General features: G+C 36.3%; 1 protein-coding gene across 2 annotated transcripts in view; it reads right to left on the minus strand.

The window, feature by feature from the left end:
• Window positions 1-26,531, minus strand: part of LOC136746933 (pleckstrin homology domain-containing family G member 1) — a 97,439-nt gene that overhangs the window by 9,940 nt on the left and 60,968 nt on the right. For both annotated transcript variants that reach the window (XM_066699827.1, XM_066699835.1), the window contains 11 exons: window positions 23,542-24,065; window positions 12,082-12,182; window positions 9,575-9,644; window positions 5,850-5,896; window positions 4,212-4,362; window positions 3,024-3,155; window positions 2,739-2,921; window positions 2,421-2,516; window positions 1,709-1,795; window positions 1,166-1,199; window positions 398-493 (listed from right to left, as the gene is read on the minus strand). In XM_066699827.1, coding sequence (XP_066555924.1) covers window positions 398-493; window positions 1,166-1,199; window positions 1,709-1,795; window positions 2,421-2,516; window positions 2,739-2,921; window positions 3,024-3,155; window positions 4,212-4,362; window positions 5,850-5,896; window positions 9,575-9,644; window positions 12,082-12,182; window positions 23,542-24,065 — 1,521 coding nt within the window. The remainder of the gene's footprint in view (window positions 1-397; window positions 494-1,165; window positions 1,200-1,708; window positions 1,796-2,420; window positions 2,517-2,738; window positions 2,922-3,023; window positions 3,156-4,211; window positions 4,363-5,849; window positions 5,897-9,574; window positions 9,645-12,081; window positions 12,183-23,541; window positions 24,066-26,531) is intronic.

Raw genomic sequence — 26,531 nt, forward strand, 5'->3', positions numbered from 1 at the left:
AGACAGGCTTAAGTACAGATTACTTAAAGGCTGATATACAAATCTAAACATGGGATATTATGAATTCACAATTATTATTGTTTAATGATATATTAATAGAAGTACATTTTGTGTGTTGCTCTTATTAGTCTGAGTTTTAAAACACTTTTTTTTTTCCTTTACAAACTCCAAGGGATACCATCACAATTTAAACATGTAAACAACTGGTCTTCAGTAAGTACTTTCCCCTCTGCCAAAAAGGGGAGTGCAAAAAGTGCTCTGTTTTTGTTGTAAAACAATGAGGAAAACAAAACCAGCATGTAACTTCTTGTTACCTGATTGTTCAGTTTCCTTTGGTATAACATAAAAAGAGTCCAGTTTTGCTTGTACTTCATCCGTCTAATTTATTACAGCTCACCTGATTTTCTTCTCACCCTGCGAGGAGTCGTGCTTTCTTTTGAGTGTGAAACAGTTTTCTTTTCACCCTCTGGGCTATAATGAAAACCAGGATGATCTGTAGGGAATACATAACACAAATGAATAACTTATCTTACTTTTAACAATAATACTGGTCTCTGTTCTTCTCACAATCCAATCTAGCAAGAAAGTTCTCTTAGTCTTAAAAGTGTTAAGAAATGTCTTCACATTTCCAATGCATAATGGTGGTGAATGTGATAATGTATATTACAGTTCTTTAAGAATACACAACAGTGCCATACCAAAGCCTTTCCTGTTACTCACTATATGTTTGTATTTTTGGTGTCTTTCATGTTTCATATTTTCTAGTTTCAATATTGTTTTGCAATCTTGTAGAAGATAAGGTTTGAAGAAACATGGTTCCCATGGAGTGTATAATAATTTAAAAGGATAAAAGGCTTAAATTCTTTGCATGTGCAAATGAAAGGTTCTGAAGAATAAATACAAAAATCAGGATGTCCAGTTTATTTATGTTCCTCCAAAGTAATGCAAAAAATCTTTTAAACCAAGGGCAAGACCAAATTAAAACTTTGACTTACACACAAAAAGCAAAGTATGAATCTGTACCCTATCACAGTTTAATTTATTGTTAGAATTTATAACATCAAACTTGATAGGCTACAATTTCTTAATCTGCCAGTGTGTCAACATTTTAGGTTTGGTCTCACACTAGGCAGGTAACATTATTAAAACTGCAAATGGTACTTACGCACAGCATCCATTTCCAAAATGGCTTGCTTAGCCTGCAATTAAAAAAGAATAATAAAATTAAATTAAAAAAAATATATAAAAGCTCAAAGGGTTACTTTTACAGCAATGAGAATTACAACATTCCCTGTATGTTCAAAGCTTTGTTTTTGGTTTTGGGACGATTATAAACCGCAACGCCTTGATTACAAACTTTCACAAAATTAAAAAACAATTTTGACTCATTTTTATTCTATATTTTGTATATTAGAAAGTTGCAGTTCTTTTCTTGTTTTTATTGACAAACATGGCTGCTTAAACAGACTGAAGGAAACAAATCTTGCATCAACAGGTGGCGCTTGACCACTGTACTTTTTGACAAAATGTCTCCAAAGAACCTGAATGTGGTTTTGAACTTTTCTTTTTTTTTTAATCAAACAATTCATAGATCTATCTCTTCATCACACTGTGCAACAGGAACCCAAGCAGTCAAACCAGTAATCTGTTGAGAACAGCAATACAATACATAATAGCTGTAACAGAATTCTACTGAACATGATCTGACCTTGGCTGGGATTTTTGCTGGGTGGTTTTCAAGTATGAGTCTTTTTAAGTGAAGGATCCAGAGTCGTTTGTCCTGCTGCGATTTGGCCTTTAGAGAAAAAAATAATAAATAAATAAATATTAAATTATAATATGATACAGAAATTATTGTAAATTGTAACTTTTCTCATCCATGAAACATTTGGATTGAACTTTTAAATCCCCAGATGTTTCCCCTGCAGAATAAGGTAATGTATTATCCAAATTTCTCTCCTGAAAAGCTAAAATCTGAAAGTACAACTAATATTCTGACCACAATTAAACTTCATAAGGCATATTCCTTAAACTGCACTGTTTTCTATGAAGAAACCCCTTAACCCTGTGGCTGTGGTAATTTTCATGTGGTCTGATTGTGTCAGCCTGCTCTTTGCTTTCATTTAATTAGTCAGATACATAACAAAGACCATTAGAGAAAATTATAAAAGTTTAACTAGGGTAGAGTTCACTCTAGGAGGCCATTCATCAATGACTTGTGGAGGTTCAGCTGTGTTTGCTTATTTAACGGGTGGCTGGATATCTTGAGTTACATTTGTTTGTCCCCATGTCAAGTTGCTGGCACTCTCTATTTGGACATTTGTTTGGCTGGACTTTTTTTCTTTTTTCTTTTTTAAAGGCAACCGTAAAAAGTCAAACATTTATGATTACAGGAATGAAGAACATGACTGCTGGCGTACCTGCACGGTGTGTTGAAGTTTGGGGTTCTTGTAATGGAAAACACTAAAGCTCAGAGGCTCCTTTGGTATGACTTCCACCAACATCAGATTGCAACACTGCCAAAAAAGAAAAACATACATTAACCTGAATTGGCACGTCCGAGTTCCTCCTATAAATCACATTTAATCCTTTCATATAATTAATGCACAAAAAACTTAAAATCTCTCCTCAATGTCTCCATATCCATTTTCCTATAACAAAGAAGGCATTTAAAGGTGTGGAAAGAAAACACAAAATGGTAGATTAAGTCTAACCACATTTATTCCCTCAATCCTTACCAAGATGTGGGCTTTGTACGTATAGGATTCTTCTCTTTTCTTTGTAACAAGCAGTAGTTTATCGAAGAGAAACAAAGTGCGTTCATTCTTGGCACGCTGGATGCGGAATGTGCCCTCCAGGACCAGCTCTCCATAGCTGATCAGGTCCGGACCTTTCCAATTGGTCAGCAAACTCTGGATCTCCTGAAAAATAGCAATAACATGTTAATTTCTGCACCTATTTGCCCTGCTCCCCCCGTGGACTGATGCACTATGTTGTGTCTAATGCAGTTCGGGAGTGCTGACCTGTAACCTCACAGCATGCTCGTGCTTCCTCTTCATGTCATTGATGTGCCATGCCACCCTCTGCATGGTGTCTATGGCATCCAGCACCACCTCATACGCCTCTGTGTCCTTGTCCAAGTGATTTGCGATCTCCTGCAGTGACACAACAGTGTAAATCATGTAAAAATAATATAATTGTACGTATGACTTCTAACTTCTACCTAGACTGAGATTTTTGTTTTGTTACGTTATGCATATTTGGCAGTTTACCAAGAAATTTCACAAGCAGAGGAAGTTTTTTTTTAACCGTCACAATTTCCATAAGAGATGGATCCTAACTGGTACTAAGTGGCACTGTAACCTGACTTTGCAAAGAAACTATTTTTTCTACTTGATAGTGCTCACCTTGAAAAGATACTGAATAAAAGAAAACATTTGAAAGTGTGAAAGTGATTGATATTTCACTTTAAATTCAAATAAATATAGTTTTAGCTTAGCCTTACATTCGTACAGGGTGCACTGGGAGATATTACTTCTCAATGTGTTTAAGTGAGCATTGAGCATACTCAACAATTGTGTTGTATAATATAATAGCGATAGTTTTATTTCTATACATTTTAACTGGTAATAATAAAAAAAAAAAGGTTATTTTGTGGGCTGTCCTGTTATTCCCTTTATGTGAGGTAATAAAATGAGTTGCCAACAGCTGCTTTTGCAAAGCTTTATGGCAGTTGAAAAACATAAGATTCAGGAGTCTGAATCTGCACAATAACGTACCTACAATCATATTTTTGTATTAACAGTGTATATGGATACATTAACAATGACAATCTTGATAATTATGCCTGCATTGACCTGTGATTAACATGTCTGCTTTTACTTTGGTACTTCGTCTTCATTAATTTACTTCAATTATGACAAATAGGGTGTATTGTATTGATATTGTCTATCCTGTATTCTTGAGTGAAATGTGTATATTTTGTGACAACTAAGTCACCCTGAGTAATCTGCTAAGAAGTAAATTACAACAACAACAATAAAGCAGATAATTACATCAATTCTACCTCAAACTTCAGCTGAAAACCTTTATAGTCCACATTCAAATAAAAGTTCACTATGTAATAATGAATGATCTCAATCCTTAATTATAATACTTCTGTGTGAGGGTGTGTTGCGGAGGGTGACTGCTGTCCTGGGGAGTGTACTGACATGCAGGAGAAGGTGGTACTTCAGGATCCTCTGGACGGGCTTGAGCAGGTAGGAGCCCAGTGGCAGGGAGTGTTGCAGAGACTCCTGTCGCTCCCGGAAGAACTTGGCCAGCACTTTGTTCCTCATGCACTCTGTCAGCACAGCCACTGATCTGAAAACACCACAGTGAGCACCACACACACAATGGTACATTACACCACGGTAAGGAAGGTCATGACACCCTTTCTTTACCAGGAACATGAACATCAAACGTTTAAAGTCTTTGTTGATCTAATACAGTTTCTACCACACTAGTTTCATATTAGAGTAGAACATTTGGAAAGAAAAGTAAGTAAATAGCAAAGGCTGCCGAAACAAAACAAAAAAGGTCATGTCACTGTTTTAGGAATGTCTCCAAAATGCTAAACAAATATCTGGTAGGTTTGGTTTCTTTAATAACCTATGAAAACCAAGCTGCTGGAAACAAAAACTCATTACACAAGTTTTTTTTTATTGAATGAATATAAAAAAGAAAACCTTTAGCACCTAATATTTTATATAATTTATTTTTGGGGAGCAGTACTGTACATAATTGCTTGTGTTTCGGCCTAATGTGCAGTAAAACTCTCCAAATTCCACTGTGAATGCTTGATCAGCTCTGGACAGGGCATCCTTTGTTCTGCAAGCAACATAACCTAGGCTACTGAAAGCCTTTTGTAAGTGCCTTCTTCATATACTATTCAGGGGGTTTCATGATATCATCCCAGGGTAAGAGTGAGGGTGTGTGGGAGGGGGAGAGGCGCCTGCAGTGATGTGACTGACACTTGTGCCTCTCAGAGATGTCAACTGACTAGACTGCAGGAATCATATAACCTAGCCTGGGGTCACATCCTCTGTAGGCACACAGGCAGCAATGTATCCTATGAACTGGTAGGAGAGTTCATCCATATACCGTGGAAAACCTTTTCTTTTTTTTTCCCCCCTCACAGCAGTTTTTACAAGAAATTCATTTTGTTTTTATAAAGTAAAAACATATTTAATAGACAGCATAATTAGTATATGAAATATAAAATGAAACAATGACTTGTGTTGGAAAGTTTCTATTCAACAAATCAAATACACATTTAGTTGCAGGGTTGGCAATGTAATGCATAAGTCAAACATTTTTATTGTGCCTCATTTTTCAGTTTTATTTGTTTTAAAATATCCAAGTTATCACCCGACTTATTGATGCGAAGGTCAAACTTTTACAATCAAAAGAGATAATTATAGTGCGTTTTTATAATGTCAGGGAGACCATAACCCTTTGCATAAAATAATGAAAATTAATGTCTGTAAGAAACAAGAGACAGGTGCTTGGAGACTGTTTGACTGCTTCAAGCTCATGTCTTACCTACTGCAAAGACATGGAATGTGTGTTATAAAACTCACATGTCTCACAGGGCTCGGTCTTAAAAGCCCTCTTAGGAAATAATTAATTTAGTCATGAAATGAAAACCGAAATTTCATCAGAGCCTTCAATTTACTTGTGCTAACTGGTAATTGATAAATGTGATATAATGAGGTCAAAGTTATTTCCAACACAATGTCAAGAATATAAAGTTATGAAGTACATGTTCAAATTCCTTTATTATGCTCAAAAACCATTATAATTCTTACCTTGGGTAGTTCGTACAATACTGAGTGTATATGTGGAATTCTTCACTCTAGAAAACAAAAGAAAAAGTTGCTTAGGTATAGCGTTTTACTGTTCTTTAAATGCTTATTTATGTCGACTTTCTGAGTATCTGAGTGACTGTCAGAGCTTCACAAGATATATGGCCTGGGTGCTTTTACATTTCTTACTTTGAGAAATGTGCCTTGCTTTCGTCAACAAGACTGTAGGTGATATACAAATTGCCAAGGGCATAACTACAGAGGATAAACAACTAAACCAACATCTACTCACTAAACCAGCAGAAAACATCAGAATTAGATATGCTTCAATATTAAAGTAAAAAAGAAAAGAAAAGAAAATTGACTTCGGGGTTGGATGTTTTTCATATTTTATAAAATGAGATAGTTTGGCAGGAATAGCATGTGTGGTCACATCCCTTTCAGATGCGGATCTTAGGTACACTTCCGAGCACCTGATCCAAAGTGCCAAGCAATCCAAACGAGTCAAAATGAGCATCAGACACACTTTGCCACAGAAACTTTAGGGCTAGTTAGCAATTTAAGGTCAAGCCATGCATGCTGGCAACTGAATTCATCAATGCAATAGTAGTAGCTTCAGCCCATTCCCCAGACATGTTTATTCTTTCAATATCCTGCTCTATTTCACATGAAAAGAGTAAAAAACATCTGCCTTTCATAAATCAAAAGTAATTACCCCTTATAATGGTTTTCTGTCAGTCATTTTTATACTTGCTGAACAAATAGAGAAAGCCTCACTTTGCCAGTTACCATGTTGACAGATTTTTGTATATGTTTTTTGTTTTTATTTAAAAGGTGCACACCCAGTATTCTCTCAATTCAACACCTGTTAGTCAGATCACACTTCTTACAGAGACACTAAGTTTAAGAGTGTACGAGCACCTATAACTAAGAGCTGAGAAAGACCGTCAAGTGAAAGCAGTAGACGTTACAGTAAATAATGACCTGCCTAAGCAGGTGATGGTTATTTTTACCTGTAAACAGGCATGTAACTGCAGAACATGTCTTGGGCAGAGCAAATAAAAACACATTTGTATTCTGGAGGTGTATGCTTTGTATTTTGTTTTTTAGTAAGTCTCCCTAATACAAATTAAGACTAGAAACAACAATCTGTAAAATAAAAACTTTTCAATGTAAAATGCCCTGTGGGATTATAGAGGATTCCAGTGAGATGATCCCCTATATCCACAGCCAAGGATTGCAAGAACCAGCAAAGATTTAAACCAGTGCTTTCTCCTGCCTCAGCTTACACACTACCTGAAATATCAGGGATGCTATTTTAGGATTCAGAGGGCAGAATAAACATTCACATGTAGAGATTTTTGTTCTCAATATAACTAAACTGGGAATTCCTACAGCATGCCAAATCAGAATTTCAAATAAACAGAGAAAATACTTAAAGACCTCCATGAGTGCTCTTCCTTGTGCATCACTACAGTAGGAAATGAGCAGCTTTTCAGGATTTCAAGACTATACTGAAACCCTTTGCCATCTTCTCCTTAATGTAAAGATCAAGCAGATTAACCATAACCACTACAGTTACTCTTAAGAATTATACTGAAAATACAAATAGATACAGTAAGGACACCATTTAAATTTCCTTTATTTAAAGACCATGTCATATTTATGTTAACCCTGTGCACTGCCCATGTGGTATCTACACAGGCAGATAGAAACCCAGTTGCCTGTGAAGTCATCAGCCCTCCCTGAACATCAAACATACCACAAACTACAGGGAGAGGCCAGAAACTGGTACATGGAATTTCAGTAACTTATTAAGTTGGCTTCCGAGTGCTTTTCCCTCCTCTCTCATTGCTGATTAAACTAAAAATAGTTTTATAATAGCTTAGTGTTGAACTTGTGGGTTTTAGTGAAAGGAACCATTCTTAATTACTTTCTTAACTTAAAGGAAAGTTAAGTATAGCCCCATCAGATGTACATTCACATTACAGATCGTTTTCCTTATCAAGGACTGCCGGCAACATTGTACTTTCTATAGAGTCGAGTTTGAGATTTTGAGTTGCAGAAAAACAAAGTGCTAAACCGATTATTTTTAGGAAGGTTCTGCACCAATGACTAGTAATTAAAAATAAATACATACAAACATTAAAATGCACAATTAAAAAGCAGCTCCATGTACAAAGCATGGGAAAAACATGTTGTAACAGATGTCCAGTTAAAAATCAAGCAAAGCAAAACATAAGAAAAACAGAATAAGAAAACATATAAGAAATGAAATGCAACCAACCAAAAATAATCTACACATATTTCAAACACCATGCACAAACCATGGCACAGACCAAAAATAAGAACACTGCAAATACACACACAGGCAGGCTAGTACCGGCTGCCAATTATAATTGGACTGGGACACTGGGTGATGCATCTCAATAACACAGAGAGAAGTTAGTTCCAGAATAACAGAACTGAGCTTCAGTTTCCTGGGTTGACAAGAATGGCAATATCTCACCAAAATAACCAGGTTTAGCCAGGTTTTAGAGATAATTGGGGGGTGGGGGTGGTAATGAGATTAGAACATATTCATGCTTTCCATTCATATATGGGGTGCAAGTGATTAACTGAGTATTTCAAATTATAAGCAGAATTCCCCTTCGCAAAACATGCACGCTATAAAAGTATATGCTGCTTAGTCAATATATTTCCATATAATGATATAGCTGTAGACAAAAATCCAATTACCAGTTTAGTGGGAGAAGCTCCTGGATAATCATATAAAGATTTACAGCTGTTTTAAGATCATTTTGAACTGCCTGCCAAAAAAAATATTTATGCCTTCTACCCTTGGCATCACATCTACAGATGTTATCACAGCAGGTATCCTGCAACCAAAAAGAAAAAAAAGACTGATCTGCATGAGACCTACCCCACATAAGCAAGCAGACAGCCAACATTATAATCTCTGATTATAGCTGAGCTACAATGTCTCAATCTTGTTCCTGGAAATTAATTAAACTGGACACACTGGGCAGACAGACTGATAAAGTGCATTCCAGGTTAATCAGTTTACTCCCTCCCTGCTATAGGGGATCAGTGTTTAACACAGAAACGTGAACTGAAAAATGAGGTCATGTTCTACAGGTACATTTAACAGGGATAGGGAACATCAGAATCAATTTGTTAAAATATGCTGAAAGAAACATTCTACTATTTATTTTATTTTATTAGGAAGACATTTTTTTTATTTTTTTTTTGCCCCTCTGTAGCACTGCATTCAACCAGGAAATACATTATTTTGTGTATAACAATATGATGATACTTCAAAATGCGAGTTACTTGCAGTAGTTTGAGACATTAATGATTGAGCTTCTCACACTGTACTTTAAGTTAAATATCAATGTTCAACTTTGCAATAACAGTTGTTTGCAATTACACAGATATTTAAATAATAAGGGTATCATCTCAGCAAAACAAAAAGCAGTACAAATCCTGTTGTATCCCTGTTGTAACTGCATTTAATTGAATGCAAAAATATTATTTCTTAAGCGGTAATTTAATTGAGGAGCTATTGTACAGTAGCTGAGCTGTATATTTATTGTTCTATGAGGATTCTTTGTTTAAAAACCAGCTGTTAAGTTCAGGGAAGGCAGGCTGAACATGCTCTGACAGGCAAGAGGCAGGCAAAGTTAATCACAAGCTCAGAGGAGAACCAAACCGAGTATAACCCTTACCTTTGCAACAAAGCACTCTGCTATGGCCACGGGGTCTGCATTGCAATTCTCCAAGTCCTGAAGCAACTCACTGTAAGACAGACCAAAACAAGAAACAGGTTAAAGAAACATGTTTTTTTGGATGGCTGAGTTCTTCAATAAAGGTAACTTTGTGTCATGGCACCTAGAATTCTGGTATGTTGTGGTAATTCAGTTGTTGCACAAATTGCACTGCAAAGATAGAGAAACTGAGTATGGATTTATAGCCATGATAGTAAATGGTGGGAATGATTTTGTGGATTACTTCAAATCCAAATAAATAGAATTGCCCCCTCCCATTTAATAATTCGGAGTTTGTTTATTTTTTTAAATGCAAACATCCTTTCCTTGTTAAAATATAAAGTATACATATTCAAGTATAAAATAAAGTTGTGTGATCCTATCTAGTGACATGAAAATAAGCACATACGGAAGGAATGAGTAAATTACATTTCTGTAGCATCTTTCACCGAGAGGAACTGAAACACTGTAATTCAGAACTCCAGCTGAGTCAGTAGGTCAGTAATAAAGTTTAGCCAGTTCTAAATATGATTCTGCCATCCCCTAAATGACAACCTAGAGTTGAGGAAGCCCATACACTTACTACCATAAACTAACAATCCCAAAAATTGAAAATGGCTCTTTATTTACAGATGTGGGAATAATGGAGGAATTGAACTTGGATTCCTCACCATTTATTTAAATAAGAATCTTTTTCGTTTTGGAAAGAACTGCAATTTAGCTGTAATTTCAGTATCCTTTGTGACTGGTAGAAACTTGTCCAGGATAATAGAACATGACATGCTGAAAATTTAGTAAGTGTACTACTCAGCTTTTGCTAAAGATCAAACTATAAGATTAAATTAAAGCCATTACTGACGATTCCAGTTTTGTCTGTGACTAACATCCACGCTCAATTATTCTTTTCATCTGTCAGCACGCACTGCACATGTTTTGCTGAACTCCATGCACAAGCTTGGGGACTGTGACCCCTCCACTTTGGATTCTGAAAGCAGACTGGCATACCCACACAATTCAGTTTTTCTGAGAGACACATTGTGTTGCGCAGTTTTACAATGTGCCCTAAATTACAATTTCCTGTACTGGAATGTGTACAAAATTAGCGGCACAGTCAGGAAAAAACACAATGCGGAAAGGCCACCACATTAAGGAAGAGTCACAATGGTTCAATGTACTTTGTTCTAGTATAGCATAATGTGTCATGATTTAAACTCTACAGTAATTCAATCAGCCATTCAATAAATTACACAATGTGAAAATCCACTTTATCTGAAATCCTGATGATTGCAGAAGTTTATTTATGAAGGTTTTTCTCCCATGGTAACAACTCCTATATCAGTTCTGCTGAGGAGAGTATTTTTTTCCCTCATTGACACAATAGATATGATAAAGATGTTAGAATAGAACCATGAGTTTAAAATATTTTACACACACATACATTGTACCAACTGATGGCAACTTTACACCTTAGATGTCCCCTTTACTATTAGCAAGATGGGCTTTCTTATTACAGATACATTTCTACAGCCTTTGTTTATTAAACTGTAATGATGACCAACCGTTCATTTTCCACTTTAAAGTTAACTTTGTGGATTTTTATATGAAAAAAATACTGTGATGGATGTTTATAACACAAGGCAAGAAGGGTAGGGAATTTCAACATAGCTTGATCATTTTAAATTTGATTTCTTTAAGACTCAACAGTGAACAGGTGGTAGACAGCACTGTGTGTGGGGGGGCTGTAATGCCTGACAATGGCAAAGATGACTGGGTGGCTAAGTAAAATAAATGCTGGTGGTCTCAAACTTAAAATGGACAGAAGACTTAAATGACAACACTAAATCAGATTAATACATGGGTCTTGTTTTGATGCTAATTAAGTGAAGAAGTTCTGAATATTAATAGAATGTTTTTCTTTTGATTTCATTTGCTTAAAACCAAGACCAAGAGTAGATATGCAAAATTATAAATATTGGATTAGTGATAAAGCACTAAAGAGACATGCTTTATGTCGTTTAACCCAGACAAAAAAAGTGTGAAAGCAATGCCTGGATATATAACCAGATGTAATTAATTCAAGTCTAAGGAGGACAATGGACAAATGCGACCTCATCTTGATATCGGTTCCCTATTTGAGTCACTACAAAAAGCTACAAAAACAGCAACAGAGAGACAGAATATAGAGAGGCTCATCAGCCTGGAGAAATTATGACAGGTGAGATTTCATTGAGGTTTTCACAGTTATGAAAGGAGTCATCTGAGACCAACACTTCAAACTCAGACATGAAAGCCATGTGACAATTAAGCACAACTGGAGGCAAGACCTAAAAAGCTAAGCATATACCTACTTAGAATAAGGTGCAGTTGCATGAAACAAACTGTGGACATACTTTATGGATGATACATCCGTTTATGGATTGAATGCATGCATTTAATTCAGTATTCTACAGAAAACCAGCATTGTTTACCTGTTGAAGTGATAGATGTCTCTGATGTTGCCAAAGAGAGATGCTCTCTCCTCTACCTCCAATGTCAGACGGGATTGATTGGAGATACAATCAAGGTAATCCTACAGGGGGAGGGAAAGGAAAGTGTAAAAAGTGTCAGAAAGCTACCCATCGAATGAATCAAATGTAACAACGGAAATAATAATCGCACAGCTGGCAGAGACCTAATCCTCAAATTTCAATGTTTTCCAGTATTTATAACTGAATGGCATCTCAGGCTGGATGTACATTAGCTGCAATTATAAAGTCCTTTGTCCCTCTGCCAAATACATGAAACATTTTTGTCAATGTTTTGATTCATCTTCATCCATAAATAAATAAATACTGGGTAAACAACTTGCATGACATTTCCATTGTAACAAAGGAAATATAACAAAAAAATTCAAATGTACTTTGAAATATGTTGACATAAGAGCTTCCCTTTGAAAAGCTTTCAGATATTTTAATATGATACCAGGCATGGAAGCAGACGGCTTTAAATACTAGGAGGGTTTGCCAGATGTTTGAACACTGAGTTGACCTCTGCGCTGTTCCTTCGTAAAAAAAAAATTGAAATATGGCTGTGAACCCCTACTGTTACAAGGAATAAAGTATAATACTCCAGCTCAAAGCCCTCCTGTTAACGTCTGAAGCTGGCCAGTTTGTGTAGATGTAAGGAAACAATCTAGTAGTTGGTGAACTGTGAGCAAATGTGGGCTTTTCCTTTAGCTGTCAGCACCCATATTATCACACTTTAATGCACACACCTCTTATCACTTTTTAAATACCATTTATTAGTTCCTTTTCAGGCACATAAAAAACAAATTCTCACTTGCTTTTGCAGCGCAATAGAGATGTCTCATTTCCATTTGTATTCCTCACTCTTCAGGAGGAACCCACAATCATATATTATTAGACAGGCGTGCAAACTCAAATAAACTTTTCCAGTTTGAGGACATCTCGAATAATTGAATCCGTACAGCATACTACATTTTTCACCCAACAAATATTTTATATTTGTTATTATAAAAGACAGTAAAAAAAAAGTTTTAAAAATAACTAAACAGATAATTGAAAAACAGTTGAAATTCAGAAACTCGGTTTCCACCTCCAACGTCTAGCAATGTATTCAAGAGTTTAGGCCCAACAAATCAGGAGTTCCTTTCACTTACAAAAATAAGCATATATAAACCATGTTTATTTTCTAGAGATACCGGACACACTAGAGTTCTATATCACTATTTAAGGAAGCCTACAAAACCACAATTGTGGTTTTGAGACTTTCAGCACAGATTTTAAAATGCAGAAAAAGCTTCATTATTCACAGACCCATTTTTTTCAACATGTTTTTTTTTTATTTGAAGATCGAATTAAATCTCAGTTTTTGAAGAATTTATACATATTTGGCATACCTGCTCAAATAAAAAGTTAAAGTTTACAGTCTGTAAATATTCCCACAGTTTACTCTGACCACGTGCTTCATAACAAAATAAAAATATGAAATAAGGAATTGTATATAACATTTAAAAACAAATACAAATGTGTGGCTTTACTCTGATGTTTTGTAAACTTTTTAATTTTGCATCTAGTCAAAGACCGGAAGGGAAAGATATGATTTTGACTTTAAAACTTTACCATGTGTTGCAAGTAATTTAGCTCTCAAAAATGTTACAAAGCAAATGATCTAGCAAGTCTTAAGAAAACAAACCTTTTGAAGGGCAGACTTTCCTGGAGGATGCCATACGGAGCCGAACTATAAACAAACAGACCACTGAGGTCCAACAGTTGTGTAGGGGCTTGACAAATTTCAGAAAATGGAGGAGTATTTCCAAATTCAGACAATAATAGATTCTTGTTCTTGCTAATGTTCATTCTTCCTAATGCTTGGTAGGCAAATAATAGTATAGCGAGTAGATGACCATAGTGCAAGCAACAGCTTAAGTACTAACCAGGTCAGAGAAGGGAGTAATTTGCAAGGTTGCTTGCTTGTTGACAGACAGGATTAGTGAATGGTTTCAGGCAGATAACATCAATATCTAGAGTGCTGATACATACTGTGTCTTTCGGAGAAATTCAAGATGCAACATGTCAACAAACCAAGCAATAACAAACAGACAAGTCTCAATGGTGAATTCCTGTCAGCTAGGGTTTTCGATGCATCACAACAACCTGTGAAAAGATCTGCCAAACAAACTCGTCTCTGGGAGTATGTTTGAGTGTGCACACACTTCTATTTCAATAGATATTACAGCTTTTTAGAAACAGAACAAGGAGTTCTCAGATTGTAGTGAGAAGTGTAACCTCTCCTCTGAAAAAAACAGGAGAATGTTCGGTCTTAAAAAGGTCTTATAAGAATAAGAAGAATTAAAAAAAACATAAAATGTGTCAACTGAAAGACTGATATAACCTTGCAAAGCACAGTTTTATAAACATATGGAAATGGGAAACCACAGCAGGGTAGAGACCAATATTTAAGCAGACAACTAGATATGCAGACATGGTGCCTATCCTGTAACTATTCCCAGCATGACACAGGCTTTTCTGGTTTCTCTTTTAGGATTTTGGTCAGTCATTAGCTCTTACTGTATTCTAATCCCTCCATTTCATCTACACTACCTTTGTCCTGGTCCAGTCTAAGGACTTGGGGCAATAGTGTGGAGTAGTGGTTAGGGTTCCAGACTCTGGAACACAAGTTGTGAGTTCAATCCCAGGTGGGGGCACTGCTGTTGTAGATTGCTCCAGTAAATGCCCAGCTGTATAAAAGGGTAAATGTAAAAAAAACAATTGTAACAATTGTAAGTCACCCCAGATATGGGTGTCTGCTAAGAAATCAAGTAATAATTAGAAAGTTGATGCACTGACACTTAAAACATGTCCCTGGCTCTACTCACCCTAGTAGAGAACTATTCAAAGTAGTAAGAACTAAACAAACTAAGTAGTGACAAGTATAAAACTAAAACAATAATATACAGATATTTACTTTACCAGTAAGAAGTGAGGGTGAAAGCACTCAAAGGTTTTCAAAAGTCAATACAGTATCAACAACAATGTTCATCTGTATACTTTTCTTGATGATTTCTGTGTATGGCTGTCTGTTTTCCTGTATAATGTTTATTTTTTATTTTTGCAGCAGCAAGGCAATCCTAGGTGCAGAGTTGATTGGTTTAGGATAAGTTAGCTTGCTGATTTAAGATTCCAAATTGGGATGGTATAAGTGATTATTTTATTGTATATAGGTGTATAAGGTATATGTGATTAAAGCAATCTATTTGATATTTAATAAATAAATAAATAATATATATATATATATATTATTTATTAAATATTTAATAAAATTAAAACACAAATTTGTGTAAAGTAGTGTCATACATACATACATACATGCATACATATACCTAAAAAGAAGGGCAGAAGAAAATATATTTGACAGTTTATACATCTGTTCTCACTTCTTTCCTTATGTAGGGTTTACTTATTTATTTTAAACAAACCAAAGTTACGTGAATGACTTTGAAATACTGAGAGTGCAATGAACAGTTCACTTTGCAACACTTGTGATATTCCTTGTTATGTATTTAACAACTCAGCTTAAAGGTATATGGTTGATTTACACAAATGTAAGGACAGCATCGCAACCATAAATCCCAGTCCACAAAAGTAAGCTGTAATGTTGATAATTGTAGAAGAGCCATAACTGTCTTTCAAAAACAAGACATTCTATTATTAGCCATTTGATTACTTCATCCTGATTCATGTTACGGTGGAGTAGCATGATTGACACACTGAACTTTCAGACAGAAAACCATGCTTGCCATTCTGATGTGGCTGCACTCTGTACACATATAATCTGCAGAGCACCCAGTTTAAATGCATTTATTCATGTTCACTGAAATCGCCTTTGGCTTTATGAAAGGTTGGGTGTGATAGCGTTTCTTAATTATGTAGTACTACATATTTTACGAACCAGCAAGAACAAGATCTCTTATACTGGCACAACGCCTAAACATTTTTACGTAGGATATTTCTCATCAATAATTAAATGAAACTTGAGAACAGGTTCTTAGTCAAATATGAATATGCAATTTGAAACAGTGCCAGAATTTAGGCTGCTGCTCTAGTTCAGGACATAATCCATACATAATGCAGAGGTTTTTGTGGGAAAAGGACTTGGTTTTGTTAAAACCATCAGGACAACATTATCAAGGAAAGTGCTCTGAACTCAGTATAGCTGTACACAGTGTTTTGCCTATAGTTTTAAAGACTTCTGAAAGTATTACTATCAAGTGGACTCGAGTCAGGTTAACAAATCCCTCAGCATCTTGTATGCCTGATTAAAGAATAATCAAATGTGTAAAATGTGACACTTTCACTGACTATATTACTGATAAAAGCTTGCAATCTTTACTCTTCAATACAGGTTGAACTGCACACAGGATCCTTAAGAGAGTTCTCTTTGTAATGTATTTCTAGACAGATGGTTTTGATTCATAAAGCATTTTAGAAGATTCCAGTTGAAGTATAGATTTTAAAGAGACAGGGCAGTTTGCAACTGATTACCTACAAATTAAAAATCATTGCATTTAACCCTAGATTTTGATTCTCTGCAGATAATCAATTAACTGAAATAATAAAAAAGTGACAATGGTTCCCACTGATGACACAATAATTCAGTTTTAACCTTAAAAAATATATAAATTATTCTAGCCTCATGGCACATACTGTCATCTGTGAAATAATTGTTCTGCATCTCTATAAGGGGAGTGGTAAAATGCTAACTACAATTTTCTTCGAATATCAGACAATCACAACACATTTTTAATCAAATGTGATTGCAACAAAGACTAAGGATGGGATTAAAACTGACTCAACCGCTAATAGAAAACTACAAACCTGAATTCGGGGGCGGCTTCATTTTATTTAAGATGCTATTTTCTTCTACTCATATATAGTTATAGTTTGCCATTAGCTGGCAGTTGAGAGTTGGATGTAATTAGGAGCTGGAATCTTGGGAGGATGGACAATATGGTTATGGAATGTCCACTTATCAATGGATTTAAATGTAATGGCTGAAGATAATAGGTTTACCAGTTTATACAATTTAAATATTTCCATTAAAGCTCTTCAAGAAGTGGCATTCTTCCATGATCATCTGTGTTTTGTGCACTGGGAAAATTTCATTTTTCTCTCCATGTCTATTTATTTTTATATTATATTTTTTTATATTTTGCAGATCCAGTTCATTTTCAGACTACAAAAATAGATCTGTATATATGCCTTGTGTTCCCTGACAGGATGTACAATTAAAAATTATGAAAATATGACCGTACACAAAACCTAACGTCAGGATAATGGTTATAGGGTAATGTTAACATTGGATTAGACTGCATTTTTTATTTTTTGACAAATTGCAGAACCTTGTAACTACAGGGAAAGGTTCAAGACCAAAAAAGGTTTCCAGATAAGTGACTTTTTGAGAAATGTCTGGGGCTGTGATTGTCGAATTACAATGGTTTGAGGAGTAGTTTTATTCCATACTTGTGTGGATAGGTCACAATTGGGATGTTTAGTTGAATGTAACAATTTGTTACTTCTTTAGATAAGAAGAATAAATAAGCTGTCATTTTTCTCCTTTTCTCCTTCTGTTTGTTTTGCACAGTTTTCATTTCCTAGTAATGATACTTAAGCTTTATTACCATTTATACTGTTCCACACAATCTGCTTTCTGACAGCTAGTAGATCTCAATTTTATTTGACATATTGTGAAGTCACAATATGTAATACTGTATGCGATATTTCCTTGGTTTACTGTACCTTATAATGTAAAGTAATGCAAGAGCTTTCAAGCTTATTTCAGCATTCTGCTTATGGTTTAACATCTCTGGAAGCATTTTAATTAATGTAGGACCTTGGCTTAGTGTTACATTTGATAGTGTATAATTTTCTAGAACATAAGAAAAATGTTAGGGTGAGAAAGACCATCAAAGTTCACCACTTCCTATAGCATCAAACTACACTGTGACATATCCGCTTCCAGTCAACAAAGCAGCTTGGCAATTAGAACCAAAACAAAATTCTGCAAGTGGCAAGAACTACAACTTTAAATTCTTGCATTTAAAATACGTCCAAAGAAAGCAGCATATTAATGACTAAGCCAATGCATTCTGCCTTCATGATGTTTTTTTATTTTATTTAGTGAACCACTTTTAATCAGTACTGTGGCCATCATCCCAATGGCTTTCATAATGCAGGAATGAATTGCCATTGGCTAACTTAACCACAAATAATTAGATAATTTGTATTAAACATGTATGTACATGCAACTCTTTTAAAACAAAATGATCTTGCTGTAAGCAATAGATTATTCCAATAAACACCATGCAGAATATTTTCCTTCTCTTCCTTTTTCTTTTGTATGCCTTTTTGTCTGCTTAGTGTTACACAGTATCATGACATTACAGCAAAACAAAGACCATGATGACATCACCGCTCATCCTATTACAGCACAGACAAAAAGAGCACATGCCATATGTAGTACTGTGCCATCCCTGCACCAAATATTATAACAAAGACAAAAAACAGCACATGCCACATACAGGACAGTACAATAACAATGCAATACATACAATAACAGCACCTCTCCTGTAAAAAGCATCATTAACACTACTAAGACAACAACTGTATTTACTCTTTATTATTGAATAATCATCATCATCAATACCTGTCGAGTTTGTGTCATGTTAGACAGTTTGTTTCTTGAGATTAAAAAGCAATGAACAATACATTTGCCCTTAATTGAGTCCTTGTTTGGAAAATATGCCTTTCCCAAATAAGAGAAAACTATAGCCTGTGTTATTTAATATATGCAAACTCAAAGACTACGCTTTTAACGCTTATTGTACTGGCTCTGACCATCCTAGTTGATTTTGACAATTACTTTCAGTAGGCAGGTTTAAAGCAACTGCTATTAAATAAGACACACAAATTGCATCTAACATGACACCAACTCAACAGCAATTTATCATTATTGTTATTATACGATAATAAAGAGTAAATACAGTCATGGGGCTTTCATAGAGTTAATGCACTGTGGTGGGGATGCTCTTGATAGGACAGGTGCTGTTATTGCTGGCACGGTGATGGTACTGTGCAGTATATGGCAGGTACCATTTTGGTCTGCGCAGAAATATTCGGCATGGTGATGACACCCTGCTGTATACGGCATGCTCCGTTTTTGTCAGCGCTGTAATAATCTTGGTAATGGCACTGTGCTGTTGTCCGTGTTGTGATTGGATGCGTGGTGACGCATGTTTTGCTCTAATGTCGTGAAACCATGTGACAGTTTGAATGGAGCTTTAGTGACCTTGTATAAAATAAAGGTATGTTTGTATTAATCTAAGATGTTTACCGAATAATTAATAAATATAGACTTAAGGTTTAAATTTAAAATTATATATATGATATCCATTAGGAACATTTAATTATTTCCTGAATGTGTCTTGGACCCTTGTCCCTTCGGATTATTTTTTCATTACTATTATTTTAAGATCAACAGCAAACATCCACCTTTCCTCTGAAGTGTAATGCTCTGGACTGCTTCCCTCCCGAATTTCTCTTTTAAAGTATCCAGTACTCTGGTGAAAAGAGCTTCAAAGTGTCTGAGCTGCTATAGCATGTCTGTTTTCTTCGACCAGTTAAATGCTGGATTATTTGCCATTACTAAAACAATGTTGTTTCGGATCAGTGGCGTTTCTTTTAAATCAGACTGTACTGAAACAAACTAGCTAGAACTGGAATATGGTGACTGACTGCAACAGTAACACCTCTTGCCCATAATATCTTTCCTTCTGAGTGTCAGCAATCAAGGGCGCTACTCAATGGAGATCTAATATACTGATCTCCTGAAAATCTTCTAATCCTTGTTTGCCTTTTTTTTTTTTTTTTTTTTTTTTTTTTTTTATTGAACTGTTTTGTGAAAAGCTAACTTGAAGTATCAGGTGCAAAAAATTCACAGGGAAAACTAAGATCATATAAACTATACCAGCTGTTTAAGAATTAAGCTACACTTTGAACAATACTTAATTATACACAAACTCATTTAATTTTTCTGATAATGTCAAAATGTGCTTTCATGCTCCATAAAAAATATTTCTCCTACTTCCTTTTATAGTTAGATATAAGGGTGGTATAAACTGTACATTGACAATACCCTCAATCCCAGTGAGGGATCTCCTAAATCTTACAATTCCAAGATTTGAAGAGCTTAATGGGCATTGATACACTGGGGACTATAGCTAGATGACAAAGGTCTCATGGACTTGGCAAAGCTGGGTCTGGTCACTCAGCCAGCTATTGACCTTTGCCTTTTACAATGAGGTCAAATGGAGACAGATGTACCCCCTTTGTTACTGAACGCGATTCTCTCAGTGTGCTCTTGGTCAGGTTGTTTGAGTGTAGTAGGACTGAAACTGATCTGTATCCCAGTGATGGCATGACACCATCTGTGTTATTTATTGATATTAGATTACAATATATTATGTTTTATATACAATACTCTTATGGAATGATGTCAAACACGTATCCTGTTCCAATAATTCTGTGAAGACTCTTTATTTGGGTTTGGTTATGATAAATTGTTAACATTTATGGCTGGGCCCTTACTTAATCCCATGATATACAGGGTATTGGATCCTCTCTGGGTATTTGATAAAGTTTGACCCATAAATAACTAGCCTTCAAGTAGTCTTAATTTTTCTTTAATAAAAAACACCCATCACTTAGGAGAGAGCGACAAATGTTTTTCAGTATTCTGCAGCTCTGTGTATAACAAACATTCCTTATTAGTTATTTGTGTTTAGTAGTAAAAACAAACACAGCATCATTAGGAGATTATAAGGGATACATTAAGTTTTGGAAAATTAATGGAAAGTCTGTCCATTGACATTTCTCTACACTAACTCCCAGCATGCTTTGGGCTACAGTTCCAGTAGCAGCAGATAAGCAGCCTGGGTGGTCGTTTCAGCCTTTTGGTAAAGTGGCTATAAGGTTGCCAGTAGTGCTGGCTACCAGGGACTGATCTCCAGACTGTCATTCTTCTCTGGTGTTAAAAATACATTTAAGTAAGTTGTATATTGAGTTTTAAATTTCAGTTGTAGTATAGAAATAAAACTGGTAGTATAAAACTGGTAGTATAGAAATAAAACTGGTAATGAACCACACAGCATAAGACGACAAGAATATGTATGTACATTTTGCTCTTTTTTCCTTGGAAAAAATTGCTCATGGGCTGATTATCTCCTTTAGAGTAGATTTTTTTTTTTTTTTTCCAATGGACATTTTTCTATTGTATTCCCAACACTTTATAGTATGGAATTCTAATGTAAACCTGCCTAATTTGTCATTATACATTTAATTTGGAGTTCAATGTAGTTTCCCAGACCACCACCATATACATAGCTGGGCCCTTATACCCCAGAGTTTTGTTCTCTAAAGGTACGCCCAATGATACCATTCAGAGAGTTACAACAATACAAATACAGAATATGTTTTGTTTTGTCATTTACATAAGCTGAAATCTGTACCAAAGAGTTTAACCACTCACTGGTTCTTTTAGACTGAGACAAGAGGTCGCACTGAATACTGAAATTTGAGGCAGAGCATATTTCCTGTACAAGAGACCCATCTATAAAAACAAGCTTTTGGTGGGCTTTGCTTTAAATGAGCCTTTTATGAGTTTTCAATCTGTTTCCTTCTTATGAGTGACTTTTTTCCCCTCTTTCTTTTCTGCAGGGAAGACGTCCGATTTATCAGTATCTGTGGCAGGGTCTGAAAGGAAACTAAGCATTTCTCAGGAACCCTCCACTCAGTCCACCTGGACTTCCCCCAGAAAGGACCCAGGCTTCCTGTTGGCTGTGGCCTGTCTAAAGGAATTATTTGAACTGTGGAGGCAGAACTGTCAATGGGAAGAAAATAAAAAAATAAGGGAAGAGGGCACAGAGATGCGAGGGATGCAGCAGGACGCTATAGGGTGAAAGTTTAAGAGCACTGAAGTGTATTGCTTGTACAGCATGTTTATGTGGTGCTGTACACTGAACATAAATTGTTCACATTATCGTAGACTATCAAGCTTCTTCTCACAAATGTATTAATTGACAATCCTAAATAAATACCTAAATAAGCTTTTCAGGACTATGTTTAAAGATTGTTACAGGAAATATTTTATGGGATTATTCCACAAGTTATACAAAGTAAACTGAATACTGAAAAGTATGTTTCCAAAAAATAAATTCTGCAAAGAAGCTAAAAGCTCTCTATAGCACAAAAGCACTGGCATTTGGGCATAAGCCATTCATTGTACTACAGACTGAATCTTGTTCAATGTATAAGAGGAAGCTGTGAATTCCTCTGCAGAACACTATGTAATAAATATACAACAGGTTCAGGACTCAAGCAAAACATAAACGGTGTCAGTTTATACAGTCATCTGACACTCAAAGTGCTCTTGTTACACTCTAAATAATGGATGATAAAGTAAGTGCCACAAGGGATTAATACACACCAGGTGTGATAACCCGCTTTGAAAACAAACTCTTTCGGAGCTACTAAAATGTGAGAAGAGGGAAAAAAAAGCTTTAAATATGAGAGAACATCCTTCTTGAAAAGAGTACCCAGTATTTTCCATAGAAGGACAGAACAAGACAATGATCATGAACACAACATGGCGGAGGGGTTGGTCCAGAGGGGAGACTTTTGTTGTAATGGAATCAAGGCTGCAATATATTTGTAAAGTGTAAAATACTAATTTGATTTCGATACGATGGTGCTAGAAAAAGAAAATCTGATTGAAACTCCGACCTCTAAAACTACAGTTGAGATTTTGCTCAACTTAAATGGAGAAAACAGTTGACTACACCAACAAAATGAGGACAAAACTACAGCTCTGGAAAAAATGAAGAGACCACTGCAAAACTATGAGTTTCTCTGGTTTTACTATTTATAGGTATGTTTGGGGGGTAAAATGAACATTTTTGTTTATTCTATAAATTCCCGGCAACATTTCTCCCAAATTCCAAATAAAAATATGAATGGAAGGGAATGGCTACCATACATGTAGAGATGCTGACTGAAGAAAAATTTGCAGTAGTCTCAAAATTTTTTCAAGAGCTGTATGTTTTAATAAGATTTGCACCTTTAAGGCTCTGAAATGCACTGTTAAATATAAACAAATCAATTTATATTACTGGACAGATTGTATGTGTGATAGCACAAAGAAAATAAGAAAAATCCTAAACCAGCAGGTAAGGATATAAAATAACCATCAACACAAGAATACAATCAGAATACAATGCAGACAGCACTTTCCTATAAACCTTCAGAAATGAACATATGGACATGTTCATTTAAGCCAAGATTATATCAAATCAACACATTACATTTTGCCCTCACCTGAACGATGCTCTTTAAGTCCTGTACATAGGTCCTCTCCGTGTCTAGGATTTCTTGGACTACCCTGTCCACATACAGGAGCTTGGGGCCGGCCTCCTCCACAGCGGGTATCTGCTGGGCACTGTGTTTGCCAGCCCCCTTGCTCTCGGCCCTCTTCTCCCGGTCAGCCTGATGGCCCTGCTCCTCTCTACAGCCCAGCTGGCGGGCGGGGACCAGCTCCAGACGAATGGCACCAGTGTCCCTGTCTTGAGGAGATGAGCCCATGCCCAGGTGGTTGTTGGAGACCAGCATGGTGCGGCTGCCCAACGAGCAGCGACTGTCCCTGGAAGAGGCTGAGGAGGAGGTGGAGCTGTAGCTCACCGGCCGCTCGCTGTCTGTGCTATCCATGCTGCGGACGCTGCAGTAGCGAAACGCTGCACGATTCTCTGGACGGAACCGGCCCAGTGGGACAGCACTCAGCGCAGTCCGGCTGTCTGGTATCTCAGGCAGAGGTGGCAGGGCATCTGGAGGGAGGTGGTAATCGTCTGCAAAGCACAGAGCAAGGCCAAAAAATGGTCAGCATGCGGGCTTTAATACCATGTGAAAAGAAAGTCAGTTCCTTCACAAAGTAATTGCCACAGAGCACTTATTACATGTCATTCATGTACATTATCCTTCAGCTAAACCAAATCTGCATTTTAGTTTATGTAAGTTTTTAAAGGGTACAAATCATGATATTCGTATAATTAGATAAAATTCAAAAATGTATATTATACTGAAGATAGCAAAAGGCAAGCAGTTAGAGAAATTGGTACAGTTGGTAAAAGTGCAGACTTAGCCCTATGAGGTTCACCAGTTCGATCCCAGATCATGTCATTTGCCGATTGTGACCAGGAGTGCTCTCTCTGTCTCTGATGTAGTAATACTACATTCAACTGCATGAACTACTATCTAACAATGACAACTGAAGCAATACACCAAACAATATTATAGTGGTTTAAAATCACATCCAGTGGCATAAAACTACTACTAATGAATCAAACTTGTTCATTATTGAGATGGGAACGGACAGAGCTGCATGTCAGCTACACTTGGGTTTCTGGGGGAGTCTCTAACACTAGATCACAAAGTTGTCCATTATATCCAAATATAATCTCTGACTCATTTCACAAATATGGACGATACCAAAAGGGAGAACAAGAGTTTTTCATAACCAGAGGACTTTTATAATGTGGTGGGCTTTGCTGATCAAATGACTGAATGTCTTTTTGTAGCCAGATTTTGGCTAGTAACCAAGCTCTAGCAAAGAGGGTGTAGACTAGCCAAGCCCTGAAAACTGGTGCTGTCATAAGGTTGTGTGTAAGAGACTGTTTGGGGATCCTGCAAGCTGAGCTGGTTTCTGTAATGAAAGCCTGTGCCTTCAACGTATCTGTGGTTGCTGTGAAATTTTAATTCAAAACACCATTAGAAACATAATTTAATTCGCAAAGGAATAAAGAGTACATTCATGAAAGGGGCTTCTTGTTCAGGGAAGTATTCTCCCAAACAATCCCCACCAGCAGCAACAGGTGAGCTGGTGCTCATTCACAGATGGGCTGGTGGATCCGGTGGTTGCAAAACTATGCCCCTTCTTTGAAAATTTGAGTAGTATAGAGAAATATGGACATATTGATCAGAAGATGGTTGGGAAGTAAGCCACTAAGGGTCCATATATACAGCTCTGAAAAAAATTAAGAGACCACTGCAAAATTATCAGTTTCTCTGGTTTACCATTTATAGGTATGTGTTTGGGTAAAATTAACATTTACATTTTATTCTATAAACTACTGACAACATTTCTCCCAAATTCCAAATAAAAATATGAATGGAAGGAAATGGCTGCCATACATGTAGAGATGCTGATTGAAGATTTTTTTCTTTTTTCCAGAGCTGTATAATTTATATTATTATAATTATATAATTATGTATATTGTAATATTACATTATTATTATTGTTGTTGTTGTTGTTGTGATAATACAAAATGGTAATGGGAGGTTTAATTACACACAATTCTGTTCCATATAGTTCTTATTGTGTGTGTGTGTGTGTGTGTATATATATATATATATATATATACACTCACCTAAAGGATTATTAGGAACACCATACTAATACTGTGTTTGACCCCCTTTCGCCTTCAGAACTGCCTTAATTCTACGTGGCATTGATTCAACAAGGTGCTGAAAGCATTCTTTAGAAATGTTGGCCCATATTGATAGGATAGCATCTTGCAGTTGATGGAGATTTGTGGGATGCACATCCAGGGCACGAAGCTCCCGTTCCACCACATCCCAAAGATGCTCTATTGGGTTGAGATCTGGTGACTGTGGGGGCCAGTTTAGTACAGTGAACTCATTGTCATGTTCAAGAAACCAATTTGAAATGATTCCACCTTTGTGACATGGTGCATTATCCTGCTGGAAGTAGCCATCAGAGGATGGGTACATGGTGGTCATAAAGGGATGGACATGGTCAGAAACAATGCTCAGGTAGGCCGTGGCATTTAAACGATGCCCAATTGGCACTAAGAGGCCTAAAGTGTGCCAAGAAAACATCCCCCACACCATTACACCACCACCACCACCAGCCTGCACAGTGGTAACAAGGCATGATGGATCCATGTTCTCATTCTGTTTACGCAAAATTCTGACTCTACCATCTGAATGTCTCAACAGAAATCGAGACTCATCAGACCAGGCAACATTTTTCCAATCTTCAACGGTCCAATTTTGGTGAGCTTGTGCAAATTGTAGCCTCTTTTTCCTATTTGTAGTGGAGATGAGTGGTACCCGGTGGGGTCTTCTGCTGTTGTAGCCCATCCGCCTCAAGGTTGTACGTGTTGTGGCTTCACAAATGCTTTGCTGCATACCTCGGTTGTAACGAGTGGTTATTTCAGTCAAAGTTGCTCTTCTATCAGCTTGAATCAGTCGGCCCATTCTCCTCTGACCTCTAGCATCAACAAGGCATTTTC

This window comes from Amia ocellicauda, chromosome 1, assembly GCF_036373705.1.
Source record: "Amia ocellicauda isolate fAmiCal2 chromosome 1, fAmiCal2.hap1, whole genome shotgun sequence".
NCBI lineage: Eukaryota > Metazoa > Chordata > Actinopteri > Amiiformes > Amiidae > Amia > Amia ocellicauda.